The 26,886-nt window shown below is 59.2% G+C and overlaps 1 protein-coding gene across 5 annotated transcripts; it reads left to right on the top strand.

The window, feature by feature from the left end:
• Kcnj4 (potassium inwardly rectifying channel subfamily J member 4) lies at positions 1 to 26,200 on the top strand. Of its 5 annotated transcripts, none has more exons than XM_005003800.4 (2): positions 1 to 138; positions 24,071 to 26,200. In XM_005003800.4, the coding sequence occupies exon 2, from the start codon at positions 24,110 to 24,112 to the stop codon at positions 25,439 to 25,441; it is 1,332 nt and encodes a 443-aa protein (XP_005003857.1). In that variant the 5' UTR covers positions 1 to 138; positions 24,071 to 24,109; the 3' UTR covers positions 25,442 to 26,200.
• Positions 26,201 to 26,886: the final 686 nt, after the last annotated feature.

Raw genomic sequence — 26,886 nt, forward strand, 5'->3', positions numbered from 1 at the left:
GTGAGAGAGACAGAGAGGCCGCCCTTGGGCTAGCGCTGGCGTCCCGAGGGCACCCTGCAAGCACCGCTGCCCAGCCCTGACTGTGGCCCCGAGCTGCCGCGCGCACACCGCTGCCGGGATTCCTTCTCAGCTTCGCAGGTGGGGAGACAGGGCTCGGAGCATCCCCAACATCGCTAGAGAAAGAGGGGCAAAGCCGTTCTGTGACCCCTGTGGCCTGCTCCCGCCCAGGCAGCGGACCAAGGGGAAGGCCCAGGGCCTGGGCCCCCGGCAACTCCCTGGGCTGTGCTAGTAACTTTGCCTGTGGTCTCCCACCCACTCCCCTCTCCCTCCCGGAGATGACACACGATCACCAGTGTCTCCGAGGAGCTGTCAGCGAGTGTGTGAAACGACTGAGTGTAAAAAGCAGCTTGTAAACTGTAAAGTGTCTTGCACATGTCAAGGAGCATCGCTGTTGCCTCTATTGCCATATCCTCTTCGTGACCCCCAGGGCAGCCTGGGTGACACCCAGTTGCACAGGGAGCTCGGTCTCAGAACCCTCCATGCCCAGAGATTCACAGCCTGAGGTGAGTCTGCTCCACCTTGCCCTCCTCACGGAGAGGCCCGAGCGAGGCACGGTGGCTCCCAGAGGCCAGGGACCCTCCGGTCCCCCAGACTTGGAGGGGACCACAGAGGCAGCACCCTCTGCTTTCTGCCCTGTGGCTGGGATGTAGGAGCTCCCCACTAATCGAGAATGTCTGGAGCCCCGGACCTGGCCCCTGGGACACAGGCCCTCGGGTAATGAAATGTCCTTTGGAGGCCTCATGCTGGGCATGTGTTCGGACAGTCTCTGTGAATGTGTGCGTCATGATGGTTGTGACTGGTGTGTGTGCTGGGCGTACACCCATCAGTGTCTGTGTGTGTGTGTACTTGAGCGCGTGTCTGTGACTGCGTGGACGGTGCACGCAGGTGCAGGCTGTGCGCCTGTGGCATATGTGTTTACCACGCACCTCCTCACGTCTTTGCGAGCATGTGCAGATCTAAGCGGGCAGGTGTCGGGCTGCACTCCTGGATGCCTGGCACCATGAGCACTGCGGCAGAGGGGATGGCAGTGTGCTGGGGGTCTTAGGGCAGCACTTCCGTCTTCCCCCTCACCTGGATGACCTTCCCCTGAAGACTGCATATGGGAAGCCCACAGGCATGCCCAGGACCAGCTCCTGTCCTGTCCACACAGCTCTGACAGGGCTCCCAGGGGCCAGGGTAGGTGGGTGGCCTGGAGCTGGGCTAATGTGACTCCCCTCTCTGCCGGGCCTCCTCCCCTCCCCACAGCAGGAGCAGCAGCGGGAAAGGTTGGCGGAGGGGGGCTATTTTGGGAGCGTCTCCTTAGCAACAGCTGCCACGGCCGTCTGTGGCGGTTTTTCTATAGGTGCTAAAATATTCCACCCTGGTGACTACTGAGTGCCGGGGTGGGGGGCGCAGAGGGCGGGAGAGACCCCTACGGTCCTCATCACCAGGACACAGCCTGCCAGGATGGGCCCTGGACCTCTAGACCCCCAAGATCCCTTGTCCCACCTCTGGACCTTGCCCTTTGGAGCTGCCAGGATTTTGGAGTCCAGAGGCAGCCAGCTGTGTCCTGATTTGATTTCTCCCCTACGCAGCTGGGTGGCCTCAGTTTGCCTCATCTGCAGACCAGGCTAGGCTGTAAAACTCTGGACTCCAACTCTGGCATTTCCAAGTGACCCTTTCTCTCTTCCACCCATCTCTGTCACCTGCCTGGCTCCAGTCCCGTAGCCTCTCCCTCTCAGCCCTTTGCATAGCCTCTCCGGGGGGCCCCTATGGGACCCAGGACCCCTGAGCAGGCTCCAGGGCTGGCGGGAGAGCGAGGGCTGTGCTGGCCTGGAATGACCTTTCTCCAGATCCTTGGCATTGAATCCGGTTCAAATCCTTCCTCAGACCTCTGCTCACTCCCTGACCAACCCTGGGCAAGGCGCACCGGCTCTCCGTGTGTTGCTTCTATGAAGAGTTGTAGCCTCGTGGAGCTGTGGGGTCAAACAGGAGACAGAAACTGGGCAGGGAGCTTTGGAAAAGTGGATGAATGCAGGGATGGGTAGATGAAGAATTTCCCATCATTCCCTCTCCAACTTCAGCGTGATCATTACCCTTCTCTTCTGGAGAGTTCTCTAGCCACCCAGGTCACAGTCAAAAAACTACCCATAGCTCAGTTTCCCCATTGGTAACAGTGCCTGCATCACAGAGTTCCGGGGACCAGGAGAGACGGTGGCTGCAGTGGTCTGGACTAGTGGGACCTCCCTCTCCTCGCCCACGGAGGCTGTGCAAACTGGGGCTGCTTGTAGCCAGACAGGTCCCACACCAGAGGAGGTCTCTGAGGTCCAGAGAGGACAGGTGACTTGCTCAGGAACACCCAGGTTCTGGTACCCAAGCCATTCTCCTAGCACCTTATTCACACACACGGATTTGCACACACACTGGTCTCTCCACACGCGTCTCACATCATTCCTCCACACTCCCCTCCTCAGACAGGGACAGAAACTACTCAAGCCCTGGGCTGGACCATGGCAGGTGCCTCCTTTCGTCTTTAATCATCCTCGAAAGCAGCGGCCCAGAGCAGGTGCTCACTTGCCCACCTGCCCGTTGAGACCAGGTGCAGCGTGGAGAGGTGAGCAGCCCAGGGTAGGGACCGTCTTTCTGGGCAACCCAAATCTCTGCCCACCTGGAGGTGCCCTTCCTGCTGCTTCTTACCTCCTCCCCAGCTGCCCTGCTTGCAGGGACAGAGCAGCTGTCCCCAGAAAGCAGCTTAGGCCTAGCCAGGTGACCCCATCCCTGCCACAAAGGTGACCTGGCACTGGGGTACCGATCCTGCTGGAGGAGAGGCTCTGCATCTAACGTCCCTGTCCCCATGCCCCTCCTTCTCCCTGACTTGCACCCGCACTCCCAGGAGACTGCTGGCCCCTTGCTGCACCTGCATCCTGCCACTTCCCACCAGGCACACACTGCTGCCACCTGGGTGCTCGGGCTGCTGGTCCCCCGTCCACCCACATGGGGGAGATTCACATCAGGAGACATCAGTCCTGCTAGCCACCTGAGGGCACGGCAGGGCCCCAGGGGAGACGGGCAGTACCCTGTGGTCCTCTGAAGTCCGAATCAAGAAGGAGCACCGGCACATGGGCCACCACTCCAAGCTGTGCCTTTCTTGTGCATTTACCTAATTGAACCTGTCCCCCGGTGCAGGGGTGCATTGGGGTCCCCACCTCACAGACAGGTTAAATAAACTACTCAGTCAAGGTCACGTAGTCCCCCAGTGCTTTAGAGCTGGATTTACCTGACTCCCAGACTTGCTGGGTAGGAACTGAACCCTGCTCATGCCCACCACAGGGGCCACCAGGTTGACTGGCAGAATGAATGGGTCGGGGGTGAATGATCTGTGCTCAAGCCGTGAGAAGGAAGTGGCACCAAGGCCAGGCTTGGAGAACAGCTGGCGATCTCTGGACAGGAAAGGGAGAAGGGCATTTCAGGCAGAAGGTACAGCACGTACAGGGAGAGAGGTGTGGAGGCATCTGGTGTGTTCTGGAATCCGTAGGAATCTGCGTGTACGTGTGGGTATGTGGTGCGCGGGATAAGGTGGGGCTGAGGAGTTGGCACTGGGTCCCTTTGGGTGGGGAGACTTCACAGGGAAGACAGCAGTCACGGTGGCCCTGTCCTTGGGGTTCAGCCCGGAGGAAGAGGGGAGAAACTTCAAATTCACCCAGCCCTCCACCTGCCTCTCTCTGAATCACTGACAGCCAGGCTCCATGAAAGTTCTAGGGCTAAGCTTTTTCTCCTCCCGCCCCTGGGAGAGAGAGGCTCCATCCCTCTTGTCTGTTTAGCGACTGAAGTGGTACAGTGGCCAGGACCACCACATAGCCTGCTTGCCAGCCATGATCGTAGGGTGCAGGGGGCTGCCTGAAGGCATGACCCAGGCCAGGGCCCAGTGGCACTGCCAGGGGACGGAGCCTTAACCTTCCTTGTGAACACAGCTTAGTGAGACTTAGAAATGGGGGCTGGTGGAGGACAAGAGCCCGGGGTTTCCTCTAGCTGGGCCACCTCCAGGTGACCTTGGGCGGACCCTCGCCGCCTGCGGGTCTGTAAAGCGGGGCGAAGCTGACAGGTGAGCAGAAAGTGTCCTTCGGGCGGGGCCACCTACGTCTCCTGCAGCAGGTGCTTAAGGTACCTTGTGCTGGCCCCTCAAGAGGGAAGAAGGACCCCCAAACGGAGAATCAGGCGCCCCGGGACCGCTCGCTCCCACCCACCCCTCCTGGGATCCCAAGAGCCCTCCCCACTCGCCCTCCCTGGGGGGCAGGAAAACCCGGGAGCGGACGCACGGAGCGGGTTCTGGGAGGAGCGCTCGTGGGGCGCAGAGCAAAACCCGGCCGGGATCTCAGGCGCGGGCGGGGCCACGCAGCCCCCAGCCCGGGCCCCCCATCCCGCCCCGCGCCCCAGGGGAGCCGCTGTGACCCCGGGGCGGCGCAGGGGCCCAGACAGGGCCTGGCCTCGCGGGCCGCCGGGGGCTCCCGGCTGGGGGCGCGCGCGGCTCCGCAGTGGGGCGCGGGTCACGTGTGAGGAGGGGCGAAAGTGTCGCCGCGCGGGGCGGCGTTCGGGAGTTGGGAGTTCTCGGCGCGCCGCGGGCGGCGGGAGCTCGGGCTCCGGGGCAAGCCGGGGTCGGGCAGAGGCGGGGGCCGGGGTCCCAGACAGAGGGGCGCCCCGCGAGGGAGCGGGGACAGGGAAGGACTGAGCAGCAGGGAGACAGGCAGGGACTCGCAGGGCACGGAGGCAGCGCAGAGGCCCGGAGAGGCGCCAGGGACCCGGCTGGGCGACAGCGGCAGAGCCGGGGAGCAGGGCAGCGGAGGGGCGCAGCCAGGGCAGCCAGGAGGGGGCGCGGCGAGGGCGCAGGGGCGGGAGCGGGGAGGCGCCCCCAGGCCAGGTGGCCGCGAGGGTATAGCGCAGCGGGGCGCAGGGTGAGGTGACAGGGACAGCGGCGCGGGCGCGAGCGCGGGCGGCGGGGCGCCCTGGGCCCCGGACCCCGCGCTCCGAGCCCGGGCCGGGCCGACGATGCTGACGCCCCGGCTGCGCCCAGGGTTCGCCGCGGGGCGACGCTGAAAGTTGGGCGCGCGGGGAGCGGCGCGGAGACCGCGGACACACGCGGACCGAGCCGCGCGGCGAGGGGCGCCGGCTCCCCGCTCCCGCAGGACGCCGGGGGATGTAGCGCCGCCCGCGCCTCCGGACACTCGTGGGACTTCTCCGCCCCGCGGTAAGCGTCCGTCCCCGCGCGCGTGTCTGTGCGTCCCGGCCGCCCGCTCCGCCCCTGATACTCGACCCGGGACCGGCTATCCCGCGCGCATTTGGTCCCGTGACTCCCGGAGCCGGTGCGTTGTCCTGTCCAGGTGTCGGTCGGCGGTCGGAGGGTTTTGAGGAGAGCAGAGGAGAGGCGGGGAAGATATCTTGACCTCCTGCCCGGGCCATGACCCTGGGCTGCCTCACCCACCCCCGCGGTCATGCACCAGAGCTTCCAGGCAGCTGACTTGTAGCCGAGTGGAGGGGGGTGGGGGAGGTGGCTCTCTCAGCTCCCCACCTGCAGCTTTTTTGCAAATGGCCCTGGGATTTGACTAAAACATGTTTTCTCGTGTTTTGAGCATCTACTTTGTGCCAGGCAGCCCAGCCAGGGTGGTCAGAGATCCAGCAGACACAGCACCTCTCTTTTTTCACAGGGGTGGAAACAGACTGGAGAGGAAGGGAAGGGCTGCTTTTTTTCTCCCCTTGAAGAGCAGTGTGAGGAGCCCCTGCTTGGTGGGGGAGAACTTGCCGTGCCACCTGCAGAATGTCCCCCACCCGCGCTCGGCCCACCCTGTCCAGACTACCAGAAGGGACAGTGTGGCAGAGGCCAGGGAAGGCAGGTGGCTGGGCTCTGGTGAGGGACAGAGGCCTTAGAGGGACTCACAGGGGGCTGGCCAAAGAACAGAGGGAGGTGTCTGACATCTCTGCTCCCCATCCAGCCCCGTGACCTTCCCGGCTGCAGGCTTCAGGGGTCATTAAGGTCCAGTGTCACGCAGTGGCCCTGGCATGGCCTCTGGTGCCAGGAGCAATGAAGGAATAGGGGAGCTAGGATGGTGATGGTGACAGGGGCTGCTGGCCACTGAGCCAACTGGAGCCCGGAGGCCTCAACCTAGAATGTTCGACTATAGCCTCCACTGGAAGGGAGGACTCTTTCTGGGGTTTTCCACACTGGGCAGCCAGCCTCATGCATCCTCCATGCAGGTGCTCAGAAACATTGCTGGGCAGGTCTTGTTCCTCCCTGAGCCTCAACTTGCACATCTGGGGAATGGGGACATTGCTGTCTGCCCCACTGACCTCCAATGGGCTCTGTGAGCAGGAAGCTGTTCCCAGGATGGGAAAAGCACTGGGCAGATGGGGTGAGGACTCATTTACCTTTAAGGAGATGAATAGCTAAATGGGGTTGGGGGGTAAGGGAAACATGGCTGGGAACAGGGGACTGATCAAAGGCAGGAGGGTCCAGGAGCAGTGATCTGGGACTGGGGGACCATTCCTCATGACTCTTTGGGGTCCCTTGACAAGAGATCTCCTTTCCCTGGGGTGGGGGAACCTTTGAGGTGACCGTGATCACACAGAACTGGCCATGGGTTTCTGCCGAGGTGACCTTGGATAGCTGCTTGGCTTTCCTGAACCTCAGTTTCTTCAGCTAGAGAATGGGGCAGTGACACCGACTCTGTCGAGGTGCTGAGCTGTTTACAGGCTCCGTCTCAGTCCCCGTCGGGGGAGCCCAGAGCACGGCAGGAACGAAGTAGCGCGTAGGGTGCTACGGGAATGAAAGATTCCGGGGCTTTGCATCCGAGGGAAGGAGGAGGAACCGGGCGGGCTCACAGGGCAGGCTGGTTCTTAATGTGGATCTGAGGGAGGCGGGGGCGAATGCTGAGGGGGGTGTGAGGAGGAGGGGGGCCCCCTCTGCGGGGACCACTGAGTCACGAGGACAGGGAAGCAGCATGACAACCAGCAGCCTGGTAACCAGGAAACTAGCGGCAGCGAGCTGGAGCGGTGTGTTGGGGTGGGGGTGGGAGGGCAGCACTGGCAGCCGAGCCTCGGGGGGTCGGGGAGCGGCCAGGCTGAGCCTGGGGGTCCAGCAGGGGAGACTCGGGCCAGGCTGCCCGGAAGCAGCTGGGAGTGCGGCTTGGAAGGAGGGTGGCACCCTGGGGTCTGCAGGGCAGGGGGCTTCTCCGGCACCTCCCCAGACTCCTGTCTTCTCCTCCACATCTCCACTTTTCGTGCCTCTCCCCCTAGGATGCCAAATTTGGCTCACGCAATCTGTCGTCTCTCTTCTGAGATTGGCACTGGGACGCAAGCCGAGCACATTACATCACCGCTCCCCCTGGCGAGGGGAGAGGGAGGGAAGAGGACCAAGGTGGCCGCCAGGGCCAGCGGCCAGCCTGCAACTTTCTTTCCTGTCTTCAGCTTGCCCTTCCCACCTCACTCGCTGGCCCAGAGGCTTCTCAGGTGGCCACGAAAGGCCTAGATGCAGGACAGGGCTCAAGTCCGGGGAGATCCCGGGATCCAGATCTGATGTCAGGCATATGACTGTCCTCCGTCCAGGCTACATGAGGCCTGGGAGGCCGAGGGCCTTGACTTGTCATTGCCTTGCTGAGTGACCTTGGGCAGGTCCCTCCTCCCCCATGCAGAGTTCACAGCTGTCTAGAGAACGCTGGCCACTCAAGGTCTGGGTGACTCCTGCAAAAAGAGGCCTTGAGTGTTCCAGCTCGCCTGGGCCCAGCAGGGGACCCCTGCATTTGGAATCACCCCTTGTGACCTTGAGCGGGTGCAGGGCCCCTCCTTGTGCCTCTGTCTTTTTACCTGTCCAATGGGGATGAGGGGACCCACGCGACAGCCTCTAGTGGGCAGAGAGCAGGGCAAAAAGATGATCACTGGCCCTGAAGCCGCAGACACCTGGAGCCCTCGGCCTCCCAGCAGGCTGGCCAGAGGTGGGTGGGGGACACCCCTGCCATCACCGGGGCTGGGAAGATGGCGTGGGAAGGTGGCTTCATTCAGACAGAGAAGGCCTGGAGCTTCCATCACTGTCTGATGCCTTTATCCTATGGAGGTGAAAAATCATGTCGAGGGGCAAGTGGACCCTCCAGGTCACAGGGATGGTTTAGGGGAGGAGAAGGCAGAGCCAAAGTCCACACCCAGGGTGTCCGGCTCCCAGCTCTGCCTGGACACTTTGTGGGACACTGTGTCGAGCCCTGACAGGGCCTGGAGCTCGAGAGACCGGCTCCGGCTTGACTTCTCCCCCGTCCCCCTGCCCACCGAGGTATAGACCATCGGTTCCACCTCCCTGGGTCTGTTTGAGGAATTCTGAGGCTCCTCTGAGAGCCACTTCAGGCAGTCCCAGCCTGGGGCAGGCTGGATTTGGGGTTAAACTCGAAGGTTAACCCATGCTAGAAAACTCCCCGAGCCAGAGGCAGGGCAGGCTGGGGCGCAGCCCAGGACTATTGAAGTAGAACCAGGGAGCCCTAGCTCTAACCCTTGTGACTCCTACTCTATGTGGGGCTCAATGGTACCCCCACATTCAAAATCCCAGGTGCTTGGGGCTGGGGATTTAGCTTAGCGGCATAAGCGCCTGCCTTGCAAGCAGGCAGTCGTGAGTTCAATCCCCGGTACCGATAAAAAGCGAAAAAAAAAAAAAAAAAAAAAAAAATCCCAGGTGCTCTTGATATTTCCCAAGGAGGCCTTGGGAAGTGGTACCCAGCCTTACCTGCCTGCTTCCCATCTAGGGAACTTGCTTTGCTTTAGCAGGCGCTGGGCCGAGAACTTTCACAAATTTTCATTTAATCCTCCCAGCACCTCTGCAATGTTGGATTAAAACAGCGACCGATTTAAAAAAAAAAAAAAAACAAAAAACAGCGACCAATGGAGACACCAGGGCCCAGACAGTCTGTGTGATTTGTCTGGGGTCACACAGCATGGAAAGGTATCGGGGCTTGGGTTTGAGTTTAGATCAGGCTGACTCTCTTGGGGGCTGTCTTTGGGGCTTCCCTGGGAAAAAGGTGGAAAACATCCCTCCCTTGGGATGGGGCTTGGCTGCCCTCACAGCATGACCCCCTTGAGGATTCTCTGGCCAGGGCCAGGGAGGGACCTGTGAGCTGTCAGTGGCATGGGATGTGGCACTGGGATGGTACGGAAAGCAGAGGGAGTCCTGGCTCAGGGTAGGGCTCAGGAGGAAGCCTGGTTCAAAGAACAGGGAGAAACCACCAGGGAGCCCAGTGGTCACCTCTGTCCTTGCCCTGCTTGGGGACCACCCGCCAATGTCAGTGTCACTTGAAAGACAGTGGGAACTGCCTGGCAAGAGGCAGACTTGGCCGTGGCTCTGTGTGACCCCAGGCAGGCAGTCACCCTCTCTGAGCTTGGTCTGCCCATCCAAGTGCCAGAGAATCTGCACCCAAAGATCGGTTTCCACCAAGGAGCTGCCATTGGGCAGTGATGGGAAAAAGCTCCTCCCACCCTCACGGACCGGGCCGTGGCAAGGGGCGGGCAGGAATCCTGGAGGCTGGCACAACCTTTCCGCCTCCTGGCGGCCTCAGCCCTCCTCGGGGTGGGGGGGGATCTCCAGACTCAGCCCTTCTTCTCCTTTTCGGCTTTATTTTTCTCCTGCTCCCTCTTCCCCTCGCTACGTGGGCTGATCGCTGCTCAAACTTTTAATTCAGATGGTAATTGAAATAATAATATGGGCTGAGGCCCCTCTGCTTGTGACGCTGCAGCTGGTGGAGCTCAGCTATGAATAGCGTTTGAGTCACACACGCGCGCTCCTGCGGGCGCACGCGCGCTGGGCGCAGGGGGCGGTGGGTGGGGTGCGGCGTGGGGGGCAGGGGGCTCACGTTCCGTTAAAATCTAGGTCCTGCCCCAACTTCTCCCCAAGGCCTCAGTCCACGCTGCCCTTGTGGGGACCCTGGAAGACGGGGGGGGGGGGGCCTGGGTGGTTCTTAGTTACAGAAGGGGAAACTGAGGCTCAGCAAGGGGGAGTGGCTGTTGAAGACAGGTGAGAACGTGTCTGGGACTAGATGCGAACAGGTGGGTTTTGCCTAAGTTTAGATCATGCTTCTCTCTCCGGACACACAAGACAGGGAAATGGAGGGGTGCTGGGGTTTGGCTACTTCTGGTCCCCATCCTGAGCCTCCTCTAGAAGTGTGGGCACGCATGCTTCCCACAGACCCATAGGGCTGCGGGTACTATTGCTCGGTGCCTTGGGGGCGTGGCCACGGGAGGGGTGACTAGTTCCTCCGACTGGGGCTCAGTGCTGGCTTTTAGATCATGGTTTTACTTAATCCTCTGCACCGCCCCAGGAGAATAGCACCCCCATTTTTCAGATGAGAAGACTGAGGCTCAGTAAGAAACTAGGGTTTTTTCTGAGGTCCCACAGGTGGAAAAGCCACCTTTCCAGCCCCACAGGCACTCTCTGGAGGGAAGGCCCATCTCTCCCACCTGCGCACCCATTTCTCTTCCTGTGACAACTCATCTGCTCCTCCCTGTGGCTACCTGGTCGCTAGCCAGGGCAGGGGAGGTGGCCCTGAAAGGGATCCTCAGGTCATGGAGTAGATCCCTAGGGGCCGCCAGGAAGATGGTCCTTGGTGTTCCTTTCCTGAGCAGGAGCTCTGCAGAGGAGGCAGGTTGCCATGGTGACCCACAGCTGGGAGCTTTGGTCTGGGCACGGAGGGGGCTAGCGGGAGCCTCTAGTAAGGCAGAGCAGAGCCTTACTAGAGTGTAGGGGTGCAGTGGCCCTAGGAGCTGCCTGGCACTGGAATGAGGGAGAAGACTCCCCAGCATTGGTTGGCAGCCCGGTCCACTCCTGCCTCTGTCTTTTCTCTAACACCTCTCGAAAGAGATGAAGAAACTGAGCCCAGAGACCCCAAGGGATTTGGCCAAAGTAACACAGCAGGGGAGACAGGGTTGAAACTGTACCTGAGGTATTCCTGACTCTGCCTCCTGTTGGCCACCAGGATTGCTGACATGGCTCTCTCTTAAGACACCCTTGTATCTTTGGGGCTTGGGGGACAGGAGGATCTAATTCCTCTGCCGTGGGAAATCTCCAGTGTGAAGAGTGGGGAGGAGAGGCAGCCCCTTGTCACAGCAGCAGGGAGAGGGTGTTCTGACCCGTGTGACCTTGACCAGATCGCCGTCCCCCTGGGAAGCTATGTGCAAGGTGAGTGGGACCACCTGCAGGATGCCTGGATGTGACTGGCTCCTTCCCTCAGTTCCACGTCGGCCCCAGCTCGGCCCCACCAGGCTGCAGGGACAGGTGGGGACCTCAGCTAGAACTGAGTGGCGTGGGGAGCTGATCTCGCCTCCCTAACAGGAGATTCAGTTGTAGGACAGGGGTTTGCCCAGGTTCGAAGTTGGTGGCAGAGTTGGCCCCAGGCTGCCTCTGGCCCGTGAGCGTCAAGGTCCCCTCAGTCAGCCCAGGGGACAGAGGAGATGAGGCTCACGGAGTGGCTCACCTCTGCGAACCCCTCCCTGGCTGTTCTGGCCTCTGGAGTCCCAGCTGAGGTCCACGATGGCAAACTGGTCTGGGTTCAAGTCCAGCTGTGTCCCTGAGCAGCTGCTACCCTGGGCAGCCTTCACCTCTCTGAACCTCCATCCCCTGACCCCTCACGCTGGGTGTGTGCTCTGGGACAGGATTACTCCAGAGATCTGGGAGCCCAGGAATCTGTGACTGTGTCCTGGCTGGTTTTCTTTGGGGCTCAGTCACTGAGTAGTGACAGCAGGCTCCTAGGCCCTGCCACCCTCCGCCCAGCAGCCATCCCCTTCAGCATCCACCCGACACCCCCAGCTCGAGCCAGCCTTGCACCCCAGTCGTTCCCCAGCATCCCCCAGACCTGCTGGTTGGGGGTGGGGCTGTCTGAGTGCAGGCCCCGAGCCATGCAGCTGCAGATCTCGAGGCCACCTGACCTTGGAAGAAACTCTGGCTGGGCTCCCAGGACCTTGCCCCGGACACAGGGCAGCGGGAGGAGGGGACACAGCTTCTGAGACCACGGGCCGGGCGCAGAGAAGAAAGGGCAGCCAGCAGGGAATTAGAGCTCCTCAAGCGTGGATAGCACAGAAGAGCTCACCCATGCCGTCACAGGGTTACCTAGGAAGGGGTGAGCCCCTGTCCTGGGGAGGTATGTGAGCGCCTCCTGGGCGGCACCTGCTGGGTACAGAGTTCTAGCACAGGCCTGGGGGAAGGATCTGTATCCAGAACCCACAGTTTCTGGTCTCCATTGCATAAGTGTGGAGGTGCTGGGAGCCTCGGGTGGGACAGACTGTGGTGATGTCCCCCGGCCTCCACCAGCAGCCTCTACCTTTGTGCTCCAGAGCAGCTCCTAACAAGCCCTAGGTCGCCATTTCAACCCGGTCTGTCTCTTGTGGGCTGTGCATGGATCAAACCACTTCTTGGTGATTCTGGGGAACAAACCCAGGGCCTCTTGCATGCAAGGCAAGTGCTCCACTACTGAGCCACAGCGTCAGCTCTGCACCAGTTACTGTTTAGAACAAATAAAAAGAACATTTCAAAACTATGCATGTGGCGAGGTAGGTATTACTTTGGGATAAGACACAGTAGTAAGAAGTGGTAGCGAACAGTTGCTCGCTTTCATTCTTGGTCCTGTCTGAAGAGCAAAGCTGCCATCCTGTGTAGAAATCCTGTGGGTTCCTTTCTCCTGTCATTGGGTTCTAAGAATACAAGAGCCAAAATCCCTAGAAGATGCTGTCTGCCCCCAAAGCTGCCAGTCTTTCTGGTAGTTCAGCCATCCACCCAGCCAGTCCTGCCCCAAGCTCTGCTAAGGCAGCCAGCCCTCCTGGAGCTGGATCAGATTTCCCGCTCTCTACCCAGCCCAGGTTTGTCTTTTTTTTTTTTTTTTTCCTCTGGCTCACCCCACATCTTTTTGGAGACTTTCTTTCTATGTCCCTAGCTTTGTGGACCCTCTGGCTCTGGTCCTTCCAACCAGACATTGAGTTCAGCAAGGCGAGGCTGTGTCCCATTCACTTGTCTTCCCCCAGCACATAATAGGAGCGCAATAAATATTCATTCATTCAACAGTTATTGGCAGAGCTCCCTCCCAGGAACTGTGCAGTGTTGGAGATACATCAGGAAGGGAGGCAGATGTCATTCCAGTTCAGGACACGTTCGGGGTGGTGAGTGGATGCATAGGTGACTGGGCGGATGGATGGATGGATGGATGGATGGATGGATGGATGGATAGCTGAGTAGATGAATGGATGGATGGATGCTGGATGAGGGGATAGACAGGAAGATGGGTAGATGAATGGATGATGGATGGTGAATGGGTGGGTGGATGGATGAGTGAGCAGATGGATGAATGGGTGCATACATGCATGATTGAGTAGGTGGATGGATAGATAGGTGGGTGGTTGGGTGGATGGATGAATGGATTCATGCATGCATGGGTGAGTAGGCAGATGGATGAATGGATTGATGGATGGATAGATGCATGGTAGATGGATAGATGGATGGGTGGGTAGATGGGTGGATAAGTGAATGATGGATGGGTGGGCGAATGGATGAATGGATGACTGAGTGGATGGATGGATGAATGGATAGGTGGATGGGTGCATGGATGGATGGATAGATGACTGAGTGGATGGATGGATGGATGACTGGATGGATGGATGGGTGCATGGATGGATGGATGGATGAGTGGATGGATGGATGGATGGATGGATGGATAGGTGGATGGGTGCATGGATGGATGGATGGATGGATGGATGGATGGATGGGTGAGTGGCTGGATGGATAAAAGTGGGGGCAGGCTGGAGTCAGAGAATCTCTGACCTTAGGACCCAGCAGGGAGACGGTCTAAGATGCTGAGGAAGCACCAAGTGCTTTGCCAGTGCGTAACAGGCATTCTGTGAGTGTCAGCCCCTTGGCCGTGGTGGAGCAGGAGAATTTGGGCCAGAGCAGGAATGGCCACTCCTGTCACCTTTTCTGCAACCTCCAAAGCCTTGGTCCCGTGTCCATTCTCCTAAGCCCCTAACCCCATCCCTGGAGCTTCTCCCAGGATCCAAGACCCTCGGACCGGGAAGCCCGTCTACCTCAGGACATCTGGGGGACACCTGGGAAGAAGCCAGTGTCCATGGGAGATGAGTCAGAGACAGGATGCCCCAGGTGTCCTGTCCACTGTCCCGTCTGCTCATGGCCACCGTGCCGTGTGCAGTGGCACAGAAGGTCTCCTTCTGGTCTCTGCTCAGGGCCACTTCCACTGAGAGGTGCTCCCTGGCTACGGTGTCAAAAATAGCTTCTCCTTGGTCACATTCTGTGACATCGCCCTGCTCAGGCCCTTCACGGGGATTATGACAGGCTGCAAATGTTTCGTGTCCTTGGGAATCGTCAGATGTTGGTGAAGTGTCTACTACCCGCCAGGCTCCAGGATTCAGGGCGAGCAGAGAGTCAAGGTCCTGGGCCCTACACCCCGTGGATGCCATCAGCAGGATCCACACAGCTGTGAGGAAGAACAGGACAGGACAGAGAGGGCCAGGGCCCGGTGGCGAAGGCAGCCGTTTGAGTCCTGACCCCAGTGGGAGGGAAGAGTGAGCCGTGAGATCTTGGTGAAGAAAACCTGGCCGGAAGGAGGAGCCCACGGCGAGCCCACGGGTAGGGATGAACGCGGTGCGGTGGGAGCAGGAGAGAGGCCTGCGGGGCCGTGGGTGGGTCTCAGGGTAGAGAGGAAGGGCTGAGGCCAGGGGGGACCGGACCACTCAAGGACTGGGAGCTCATCCCAAGAGCTGGGCAGCCCCAGGTGCCAGGAGCTGAGGGGCATCATGTCTCGGCCAGGAAAGAGGCCAGGAGGAGGCTGGGGACTTGTCTGGTCAGCTCTGAGGCCCTGCGGCTCTGTGTGGACCTGAGGTCAGCGTCCAGGGTCTGTCCCGAGGTCATGCTGAAGGCCAGCTCCTGTGCCCCTGTGGGGCGGCCCTGTACTTTGCTGGCATGAGTGGCAAGGATCAAAGCCATGACCGTGCTTGGGCTGACCGGCAGCGGACACTAAGTGTGCTCTCCTGGTTGTGTGTGTGTGGGTGGCGGACAGGTCACAGAGCGAGGAGGGAGGATGAGGACATGAGGCTGGGGCATTGTGTTCTTAGCCGTGTGGCCTTTGACATGCCCCTTGGACGGGCAGGAGCTGCAGTGACAGCAGCCCGGGTCTGTCTGGAGAAGCTCACAGACAGGGAGGACTGTGGGGGAGAAGAGGGAGGTCGAGAGCTGATGGCCGGGCATGGGCTCCACCAGCAGTGTGACACCCAGCTGGGGCTTGGGGAGACCACCAATGGGGCCCCGGAGGACTTGGGGAACAAGATAAGGACCAGGCCTGGTCAAGATCAGAGAGGAGACAGAGGTGAGGAAAGGCAGGTGGTAAGTCGGCCCCTTCAAGGAGGGCGCCGCGCTTTGCAGTCTGTAAACCCCCCTCTCCACTCTGGGTCCTGCAGCCCTCTACCCCGCGGTGCCCCTCTCCCCCATTTTATGGGCGTGACTCACAGAGGTTAAGACATTTCCCTGGAGCCGCACAGCCCAAGGTGTTCTCCAACTTCCTGGGGTCCTGGTCCTTGGGGAGGACTTTATGAATGCCGGGCCTCTTCTCTGAGAAGCACACATATGTACCCGCTAATTTTAAAACTTTTCATGTATATTTTTCCCATAGGTAATACATTCATGTGATTCTAAAATTAAAAAGACACAAACGAAAAAGCAGTGCGAATCCTTCCTCCCACCCCATCCCCAGCCACCTGCTTCCCCTCCCTGGAGGCAGCAGCCACTGTCACCCGTTTCCTGGGTCTCCAGCCAGAGACAAGCAAATATGCGTATCTATAAATTTCTCTGCTCTCCCTTTTCACACAAGCAGCGGCTTCACTACTCACTTTGCATCACTGTGGCCTTTTTTTTTTTAACTTAAAAATACACCCAGGAGCCCCACATGGCTGCATCCCTGAAGAGCTCCCTGCTCGTTTCTGAGGGCTGCGCGCTGAGCGCTCGTGCCCGGGCCTCTGGGCCGCTTCCAGGCCGTGCCAGCCCCTCCGGCTGGGGTCCTGCGCTGCGCTGAGACGCTTGGCTCCCCCACCCACACCCTCACCCCGGAGCCCCCCCCCCCCATGGCCCCGGGAGCTGTCGCTCGGGAACCGGGCCTCTCGGTCTCCCTGCCTCACCTGTCCCCTCCTCAACACCGTCCATCCCAATCAGCCGCCGCCGCCGAGCACCAGGACTCTTGGGGAGTCCCCTTCCTCCCCCCAGCTCTGCTCCCCACCACTGCCTGCTTGCCTGCTTCCTGCATCCGCTGTGTCCCACGGCAGCCACAGAGCCCCCGGCCCTGGACGTGGCAGACCTCCAAGGCCGATGTAGTCAGGTGTCTCTGGGACCCCGCTTAGGGATGTCCAACCTCCTCAACACAGTGGCAGATGCACACGGGTTTATGGTGTTGTGCCTATTTGTCTTTTTTTTTTTTTTTTTTGTCTTTTTATCGGTACCGGGGATCGAACTCACGACTGCCTGCTTGCAAGGCAGGCGCTTATGCCGCTGAGCTAAATCCCCAGCTCCCGTGCCTATTTGTCTTAAAGATTTCACATGCAAGCTGGAAGACTAAACCAGGCGGAGCTCAGCCCTCCCGGCCACCTCCCGACTCTGAGGAGGGGGCTCCAAACCCTCGCGGCCTCTGCCTCTAGTTCCTCATCCCAGGCAGGGGACCGGTTCCCTCCTGCCAGCTTCTCTGCTGCGGCAGCGCCTTGTGTGGATTCTCCCACACTGGAATCCTTCTGGAAAGTTCTATCCCCAATTTTCATGTAGAGGCACAGTTTTCCTGACCACTTCCTGCTTACCATGCAGGTCTGGGCTTGCCTGGGGAGAACCCCCAAACTAGACCCCTAACTTCTCTCTCATAAACCTCGTACTTTTCTCTCAAACCACTTAACTCAATTTATCTCTGCCCTCCTATGCAAAGGTTATTATATAGGATCAAAATATACAGTGCATGTGGGGCTGGGGATTTAGCTCAGCGGCATAAGCACCTGCCTTGCAAACAGGCAGTCGTGAGTTCGATCCCCGGTAGTGATAAAAATGAAAAAGACAAAAAAAAAACCATATATATATATATATATATATATATATATATATATATACAGTGCATAGTTAAATTATTTTAAAAATTATAATAAAAGACACATTGCCATGCATCCCCTCAGAATACTCGCTCTCCCTCTGAGCACAGTCACCCCATTGAGCCCACCTCTTCCTGAAGCAGCTCTGGAAGTCCTCTTTCGACAGCATCTTCATGAGGTGCAATTAAAAACAAATACACAAGCCGGGCGTGGTGGCTCATCCCTGTAACCCCAGGAAGGCTGAGGCAGGAGGATCCTTGTGAGTTCAAGACCAGCCTGGGCTACAAAGTGAGCTCAAGGCCAGCCCGAACTGCATAGAGTGAGACCCCGTCTCAAAAAAGACAAAAAAAAAAAAGTAAAAAAACCCCAAACAAACAAATATACAGTGAATGCTGCTGCCAAGTCGTCCAGCAGAAAGGCAGACTCTGCACCCGATTCACTGCGTCTGGCACTGTGTGACCTTCTGCTCTTCTCCTAAGTCAAAACGACCATGAAAGGGAAACGTTTTGAATGGATCCAGGGTTGGCGGGAAGAGTGTAGCTGAAGTCCCTCAGGGAAGAGGATTTCCAGAACTGCTTCAGAAAAGAGCAAGAGCGACGGGATCAGTGTCTTCAAAGTGAGAGGTCCTTAGGGGCTGGGGTTTAGCTCAGTGGCACAGGCACCTGCCTGGCGAGCGTGAGGTCATGGCACTAAAAAAACAAACCCCCAAAAACAGAAGTGTCTGAGGATGGATAAGTGGCAGTGTGTCTTTTGCTGTGATAAACCTTTATTTCTTCTAATAAAATTTTGAATTTAAACATTTGCCACTTCTTCAATCACACCTTGTATGCAGATGCTGTGTCGAGCATCTGCCAGCTGATCTGTGAGTTGAGTGAGTTCAAGGCCCGTGTCCGACCCCTAGCAGATACGCAGTTAACCGTAACTGAGCCCGTGGTGGCGTTTGCCTGTGATCCCAGCTACTGGGGAGGCTGAGGCAGGAAGATCACGAGTTCCAGCCCAACCTGGGTAACGTAGCAACTTATCAAGACCGTGTCTCAAAATAAAAAGTGCTGAGAACGTAGCTTGGTGGCACAGCACCCTTCGGCTCAGTCCCCAGTACTAAAAAAAGTAACTGAACAAGCAAGTGGAGGGCGAGTGTCAGGCAGGACCTGGAGGCCACAGGAGGTGGGGAGAGGTGTTGAAGGCCACCATCACGGAGTGAGCTGAGCTGGTCTGAGAATCCTGGCTCCTGGCCCAGCAGGTCCGGCCTCCTAGAACCAGTCTATCAGAGGGCTGGACAGTGTTATCTGGTGGAAGAAAATGTGTTCATAGTGTGCCTTCGAGGCGGGAGGAATCAGTGCTTCATCAGTGTGCCCCGGGGCCTACTGCCTGGCTCAGGATGCTTGATCTGCCTGGTAGAAGCTGTGTGACCTTGAGCAGGCTGCTGAACCTCTCTGTGCCTGGGGTTTCTTCTAAAATAGGAATGATGGCCGTGTCCTCCTCTGAGGTCGCTGTGATAGGAATTGATCTGTCTGAAGCACTCAGGGCAGCTCCAGCGGCTTCTCTGGTGGGCAGTAAATGTTCAGCACGGCTTCTGCAGCGTCACAGCGCTGGCCGTGGGGGAGGCTGCTATACAGTGAGACCGCAGGAGCAGGGGAAGGTGTGGGGGAGGGACAGCCTGCGCCGAGCACACACTGCAGCATGCGCTCGGGGGACAAGCGCATCAGACCCTCGGCACCACTGCAGGTAGGCGTCGCTTTTGCAATCGGAGAAACTGAGGCCCAGAAGAGTCTGCCAACTTGTTAAACCCAGGCAGGCCGCAGCCCCGTTCTGTGTCATTTTGAGCCTTGTGTTTGCCTGGTTATCCCTTTGTGCAGCATCAGAGACAATAGCAGGACAAGGCGGGTGGCTGCAAGGGGGTCCAGGGAAGAAAGATTTGGGCCCAGAGTGGGGCCCGCCCCATTGATTCCTGTGTATCCTCCGCATGCTGTAATGCGGTGAGCCCTATTTTTAGCTTCACTTAGGGATGAGGCATGCCGGGATCAGAGAGGTGAAGTAACTCCCCGAAGGTCACACAGGAGGGAAGGGGGCGGGAGACTCTGAAGTTGAAGTCATTACACCTGGGACGGGGAGATACGGGTGCCCCAGTTTCCTAGAGAGGGGGGACCCAGGTCTCCGAGGGTGTGAGGAGCAGGGTGGGAGTCTGCAAAAGGCCACGGGCAGGCGGGAGCAGTTTCCCCTGAGGTCAGCTCTGGCCTTGGCTCACCTTTCTCCTAGTGGGCCCATGAGAGAGGGGGAGTAGGGCTGACTGGACTGGGAACACTTTCCCATACACCCCGGCGACAGCCTTCTGTGGTTGGTGCTGTTACCACCGTGTGCAAAGGAGGAAACTGAGGCCCAGGGCAGCCATGCCCAAGCTGAGGCTGGGGCAGAGGTTGCTGTCCCAAGTACATAGCCACACCCAGTACATTCTGCAGAATCCACCAGAAGCCAAGTGGCACGGGACAGCGAGGGGCGAGGGGCTCAGAGGAAGCTGGGCCAGCACCAACATGTGGACGGGAAACCAGAGAACCCAGGGCTCAGGGGTGGAGGGATGGCCAGGGCACAGGGGACCAGGGTGTGCAGCTCACAGGCTGGGGACCATGGTGAGTGGTGCCTGGAGCCAGCCAGACCTGAAGGAGAGGCCTACTTTGCCTCTTTTTTCTTTTGAGTGTAGAACCCAGGGCCTAGACAAGGACTCAGGCCCTGAGCCACACACCTCAAAGTTTTTTGTGAGACGAGCTCTCCATAGCCCAGGCTGACCTTAAACTCAGGATCCTCCTGCCTCAGTGTCCTAAGTAGCTGTCCTTATAGGAGTGTGTCATTGCATGTACCAGTGTTTTGTGCCGTCTGTACACTACACTCACTAGCTACAGCCTGCAAGCCTGAGGCGGGGGAAGTGCGATTACAACCTGCCTGTGACTTTCGCGGGATGCTTAATAAATACCATATTCTGCGTGGCGTGGAGCTGGGCGTCCAGCGAGCAGATGGCTGCGTGCTGAGTTATGTGATCTTGGGCAAATCTTGCCCCCTCCCCTGTTAGCGGTGGCCTCAACGGCTCAGGAGGACCGGTGCGGGCTGACAGTTCCCCAGTGGGCTCCCGCTCTGTCCTCCCGGGGAAGCCGCCGGCTGTGAGGGGTGCGGCTGCACCTGCAGCTGGCAGGTCACCTCCTCGGGCGTCCACGATTGTGATGTGCCAGGTGTGGGCTCTTACAGCCAGAGCTGTGACCAGATGCAACATTGGATATCACAGAGTCCCCAGGGAAGCCCAGGAGGTGACAGGAACCGGGTCCTTCCTCCTCTGGGCCCTTCTCTGTCTCCCTAACTTCAGGTGGGGGCTGGACAGTGATGGTGCCCACATCGACAGCCCTGTGGGTCACCTTCGTGTCCCCTCAGAGGCTGGAGATCCCTTCAGCAGCTGCTGGACCCCTGTGCCACCTCGGACACTGTCTCCTCTGAGCCTCAGTTTCTCTACTTGTCCAGTGAAGTCTTGTCTTGGGGTTCCCAGGTTTCAGATGTTTGCAGCGTAGGAAAAGAAAAAGAAAATTAAGTCTGGCAGCCGGCGTGGCATTGTCATTTCTCTGTCTTGCCAGGGAAGATATTTAGCTGGCACCTCCTGGCCCCCACTTCCTAGAAACACCTTTGCCTCTGAAAGGACCCCGAGATGCAGCCTTAAAATAAGGATGATCACTGGATAGCCAGGCACGGTAGCAACACTGTAATCCCAGCACCCGAGGAGGCTGAAGCAGGAGGACCCAAAGTCGCTAGCCTGGGCAACTGAGCAAGTTCAGGAGACCTTGTCTCAAAACAGATAAAAGGACAGTGACCCAAGCTCCTTGCTGCCCACTGTGCCCTGGCCAAATGCTGCCTTTGGGGACTCGGGGAAGCCGGGGGTCATCTCACCAGGCCCTCTGTTTCTACTGTTTCATGTCACTTCATGACCCTCAGAAAAAATCCACTTGGGACAAGCCTGGGAAGACCAGCAGGCCTAGTCCTGGAGGGGGTCCCGAGGCTAAGAAGGGTAAGGACTTCTTGGGTTCAGGCCACAGGGCAGTGCAGAGGCCCTGGCCATCCAGCCTCCCTGGCCTGCATCTCTCCATTCTGTTCCATGCAATCAAATGAAGCCAGACGCTGCCTCCCAGAAAGCTTAATGATGGGAAAAACACCGCCACCTGCACCGCTGGCCTCCCACACCAGCCCGGTGCTGAGGACGGAACCCAGGGCCTTGTGCACACGGGGCCACTGAGCTACATCCCGGCCCAACATTTTGTTACAATCAAGGGCTAGGTGTATAGCTCAGCGGCACAGCACCTGCCTGCAAGGCAAGGTCCTGAGTTCAATTCCCGGTACTCCACCACCAAAAAATCAAGTCTCTGTGTTCAGAGGACATGGCACTGAGCTAATACCTCAAGTGCCCTCCTCTCCTCTGTGTCCCTCCTTCTGTACCCTCCTCTGGGCCCCTGTGCCTTCTCCGGGAAGCCCTGTACAGCGCTGCCCTAGAGGGTGTCCAGGCACTGTGTCCCCAGCCCACATGCAGGCAGGTGAGCCTTTCCGTAGTGACAGAAGGGTGGGGTGGGAGTGGGTGCCCATGTCAGAGTGAGTGTGCAGGACTGCGGGCTGCCCTCATCACCAGACTGTCCCTAAAAGGGAGCGGTGGCAGTGCTGGGGAGGGGAGGCCCCGGAGAACACAGCCTTGGGGGATGGGCTGCTCCGCCCTCACCCTCATGGCCCCCCTAGAAGCCACGAAGAGCCCTCTCTGCTGTGCCAGGAGGGCTGCCCAGTGCCAGCCGGTGCTTTCGGGTAGAGGGCTGGGGCCCCAGCACGCTGGGCTTGGCTCTGGCCATGGGCAGGGCCTCACCCAGCAAGGCTGGAGCCACCAGACCTGGTCCTCTGGCCCCCTCTGCTGCAGACATGTGGATGGTGGCCCAGGGCCCATGTCCACTCCAGGAAGGAAATGGATGAGCCCCTTCTATCCCCAGACATCCTGAGCCTCTGATGCGGAGAAAGGGCCTTGAGCCTAGCGACCCCCATTTGTGGGTGGGACATGGAAGGGGACTGGTGACACAGGACATCCCTGGACACTCAGGTTTGACTGGAAGGTGCACCAGGTCTCCAGCCTCCTCGGGTCACCACTTGAAGCCGAAGCTGTGGGGCTCAGGGAGGTGGCAGAGAGGGTGTGGCGCCTAAGTCAGGACCTCCAGGAGTCAAGTCAAGTGTGGCTCGGTGGCAGGACACTTGCTCAGGGTGCACGAGGCCCTGGATTTTATCCCCAACACACAAAGCATAAATGGTGACAAGTCAGGACCTGTAAGGAGCCAGTATCACGTTACAGCCATGCACCACTGAGTTCAATGGTCCCATTCTCCAGATGGGGAAACAGAGGCTTTGCGGGGGGTCAATGACATGCCCAAGTTGCTTGGGAGCCCCTAATCCATCAGAGCAGGGAAGGGGTAAGAAGCAGGGGTCGGGTGGGGTGGCAGGGGGCTGGGATGCCGAGTCTCTGGGAGGAGGCAGGCTCCGGAGCTGTTGATCTCTAAATTATAGCGTTGGCGCACACCGGTTGCTGCGGCAACCGAGTTGTCCTGAAGCGGGAAGTGTATAAACATTGCCACAGATGCACAATTAGATCAGGAAGAAGAATAGCACAGAAAATAGAAACTTCCAGCCTTATGTAATTCTGGGCCAAAATGTCATCAGGAGCCCAGGCCCAGCCCTGGCCCTGGTGGCTCTGAGGGCCGAGGTGGCATGAATGTGTCCTGGAGCCTCGCGGGCAGGGAGGGTGGAGGCAGGGCCTGGCTTCCGTGGGCCAGCTGTGTGCCAGCACCCAGTGGGTGACAGGCCTCCTCCGCTCCAACAGCTGGGACTCTGACAGCCCGGGTCTGGGCGGGAAAGGCAAAGGCAGGCGGGTGGGCGACTGCCTTTATCTCTCTGGTTCTCCCAAGGGAGGGAATTTGTATCCCCATTTTACAGATGAGAAACCTGTGGCCCTGAGAGGTGTACTGGATTCTTACTGGAGGCAGGACAAGACTCTAGGGCTCCGGGGCTGCAAGGAACAATGGGACGGGAGGGTCTGAGACAGGAACTCAGACCCTCATGGGACAGCAGGGCCTATAGCTGGGCGGTGGGCTTCTGTCTATGGTGGAAACAGTTACATCTTGTATGTCTTTGCAGTAGCCCTTGGCTGCCAGTGATTCCCAGGCACATGAAATGCTAGTGCAAGTAAGGACCTGAAAAGCCAAGCATGGTGGTACATACCTGTGATTCCAAAACTCAGGAGGCTGAGACAGGAGCATCTTGAGGTGGAGGCCAGTCTGGGCTATATAAGTGAGACTCTGGGGAAAGCAAATAAAAAGAATGCTTTTTGAATTTTTGTTTAATTTTAATTAAATGTAAAAATCCACGGGTGGGGGCTGGGGATTTAGCTCAGTGGCATAAGCGCCTGCCTTGCAAGCAGGCAGTCATGAGTTCGATCCCGGTACTGATAAAAAGGAAAAAGACAAAAAAAAAAAAAAAAAATCCAGGGGTGGTCAGTGGCTACTGCATGGGACAGCACAAGAGGATGTCCTGCCTCTGAGACACCCCAGTGTGCAGAGGCTGAGCCCAGCAAGGTGAGCAGGGACAGCTCAGGGCCGTGGTGGGGAGGCAGCATCTAGACGGGCGTCAGGGAGCTTCCGGAACAGCAGGTAAAGCAGCTCTCAGGGGCCCTGGTCACGTGGACGCCACCCGCACGGGCTTGAGCCCATTCTTCGGAGCCGCACTGCCTGTCCCAGGTCACCTGCCAGCACAGGGGAGGTCTGGGCTTCCGGTCTCCGCCTTCTCCCTTCCCACACACCCGTGTCCCCTCCCTGCCGCCCAGCGCCTGACCTGTCCGGCTTGTCCTCCACAGGCCCTGTGTCTTCCCAGGTGACCACGCCGGCCTCAGGACATGCACGGGCACAGCCGCAACGGGCAGGCCCACGTGCCCCGGCGCAAACGCCGCAACCGCTTCGTCAAGAAGAACGGCCAGTGCAACGTGTACTTCGCCAACCTGAGCAACAAGTCCCAGCGCTACATGGCGGACATCTTCACCACCTGCGTGGACACGCGCTGGCGCTACATGCTCATGATCTTCTCGGCGGCCTTCCTCGTCTCCTGGCTCTTCTTCGGCCTCCTCTTCTGGTGCATCGCCTTCTTCCACGGTGACCTGGAGGCCAGCGCGGCGGTGCCGGCCCCGGGGGGCCCCGGGGGCAATGGCGGGGCGCCCCCGGCGGCCCCCAAGCCCTGCATCATGCACGTGAACGGCTTCCTGGGCGCCTTCCTCTTCTCCGTGGAGACCCAGACGACCATCGGCTACGGCTTCCGCTGCGTGACAGAGGAGTGCCCGCTGGCCGTCATCGCCGTGGTGGTCCAGTCCATCGTGGGCTGCGTCATCGACTCCTTCATGATCGGCACCATCATGGCCAAGATGGCCCGGCCCAAGAAGCGCGCTCAGACGCTGCTGTTCAGCCACCACGCGGTCATCTCGGTGCGCGACGGCAAGCTCTGTCTCATGTGGCGGGTGGGGAACCTGCGCAAGAGCCACATCGTGGAGGCCCACGTGCGCGCACAGCTCATCAAGCCTTACATGACCCAGGAGGGCGAGTACCTGCCGCTGGACCAGCGGGACCTCAACGTGGGCTATGACATCGGCCTGGACCGCATCTTCCTGGTGTCGCCCATCATCATTGTCCATGAGATCGACGAGGACAGTCCGCTCTACGGCATGGGCAAGGAGGAGCTGGAGTCGGAGGACTTCGAGATCGTGGTCATCCTGGAGGGCATGGTGGAGGCCACGGCCATGACCACCCAGGCACGCAGCTCCTACCTAGCCAGCGAGATCCTGTGGGGCCACCGCTTCGAGCCCGTGGTCTTCGAGGAGAAGAGCCACTACAAGGTGGACTACTCACGCTTCCACAAGACCTACGAGGTGGCCGGCACGCCCTGCTGCTCGGCCCGGGAGCTGCAGGAGAGCAAGATCACCGTGCTGCCCGCCCCGCCACCTCCGCCCAGTGCCTTCTGCTATGAGAACGAGCTGGCCCTCATGAGCCAGGAGGAAGAGGAGATGGAGGAGGAGGCGGCTGCGGCTGCGGTGGCCGCTGGCCTGGGCCTGGAGGCGGGCTCCAAGGAGGAGGCGGGCATCATCCGGATGCTGGAGTTTGGCAGCCACCTGGATCTGGAGCGCATGCAGGCCACCCTCCCGCTGGACAATATCTCCTACCGCAGGGAATCTGCCATCTGACCTCCAGGCCCCTGTCCACCTCGCCTCCTGCTGCTGTCCGAGCCCCTGCTGGGGCAGGAAGCCAGGATGCCTCTCCCACACTCAGGACAGAGCTGAGTTAGCTCCATGGACCTCCTGGAGGAAGGTGGGGATGTCCAAGACTGGGGGACACTTCCTGCCGACTGCAGAGCCCAGGCCTGGGGAAGGCCCAGGGACTCACTCGGTCAAAGCTCCAGCCCCTACCCGCCAGTGGCTGTGGCCCCCGCACCTTCTACCCTTTCCCCACTGACCTTTCAAGGCCATGCCCGCCCCATGCCCTCCGAACTTGGGGAAGATGGCTGGACTGCTGGGGAGTGGGCATCTTGGGGTTCCGGGAGGGCAGAGGGTGGGCCCGGGAGGGGGAGGGGCGCGTTTCTCTTGCATGACTACAGCCTAGTGCCCTCACGACTTTCTTTTGTAAATATCTACAAACGGAGTGAGCTAGAGACGCCAGATCCACCTCTGCCAGTATTACCTGCAGGACAAGGGGATGTCGTCCCTCTCTGCCCCCCACCGTCATGCCCAGCCCCTTCCCCTGCCCAGCTGGCTGTCCCCAGAGCCCCTTCAAAGCCAAAGTGTGGCCCCCTGGATGGTGTCCGGTTTGGGTGCAGATGCGGAACCCCGAGAGGCAGGCTGAGGACCTGGCCCCCTCCTCCCTGCGGTCCTCCGGGTCCCGTGCCCAGCTCAGACTGCTAATGGAGTTTGTAATGATCTATTTTTAATAAAGTATATGGTCCGATAGGCCTGAGCTGGCTGAGGGGGAGACGGAGTGCGAGTGCACATGTGTGTCTGTGTGTGTCCCTCTCTAAGACTCTAGACCTTTGGGGGCATCTCAGCACCTGCCACTGTCCTCCCAGAGTCCACGGAGGGGTCCCGAGTGGGCAACAAAGAACCCAGGTCCGAGGCGAAGCTCTGGGGAAGTGGAATGGGATCCCTGACTTGCACACTTACACTCACACCCACACAGACACGCATGCACACACGCACACGTGTGATGAGCCAGGCTGCAGGACTCAGTGCCAGGAAGGGTTCCAGGAACCAGTGGGAAGCTGCCACACTGTGGGGGCCCCCTGAAAATTCAGGTACCCATGAGTCACTCTCCCTGGGCTCCCAGCCCAGCTTCTCCTGTTTGCACTCCAACAGCCGTACCCCGTGCCAGGCCAGCCGGAGTAAAATCCAAGGCGACCTCGCCCACACACCGCCGGGGCCTGGAGGTGAAGCAGAAGCCACCAGGTCTCAGGGGCCTGGACTTGAACTTGTATAATGTCATTTCCAGGGTGTCCCACTGGGCCTTCAGGTCACCCAGCCAACCGAGGTGCACAGGGAAATGAGACTCCACCTCCTGAGAGGGAAGTCAAGCTGCTGTTGCAAGGGGCCCGCACAGGAGGAAGGAAGGGTGGCCACGCCAGGCGACCTATTTCAGGTCC

This window comes from Cavia porcellus, unplaced genomic scaffold (genome assembly GCF_034190915.1).
Source record: "Cavia porcellus strain 051 isolate PalLab524CR breed Dunkin Hartley unplaced genomic scaffold, mCavPor4.1 scaffold_40, whole genome shotgun sequence".
Taxonomy (NCBI): domain Eukaryota; kingdom Metazoa; phylum Chordata; class Mammalia; order Rodentia; family Caviidae; genus Cavia; species Cavia porcellus.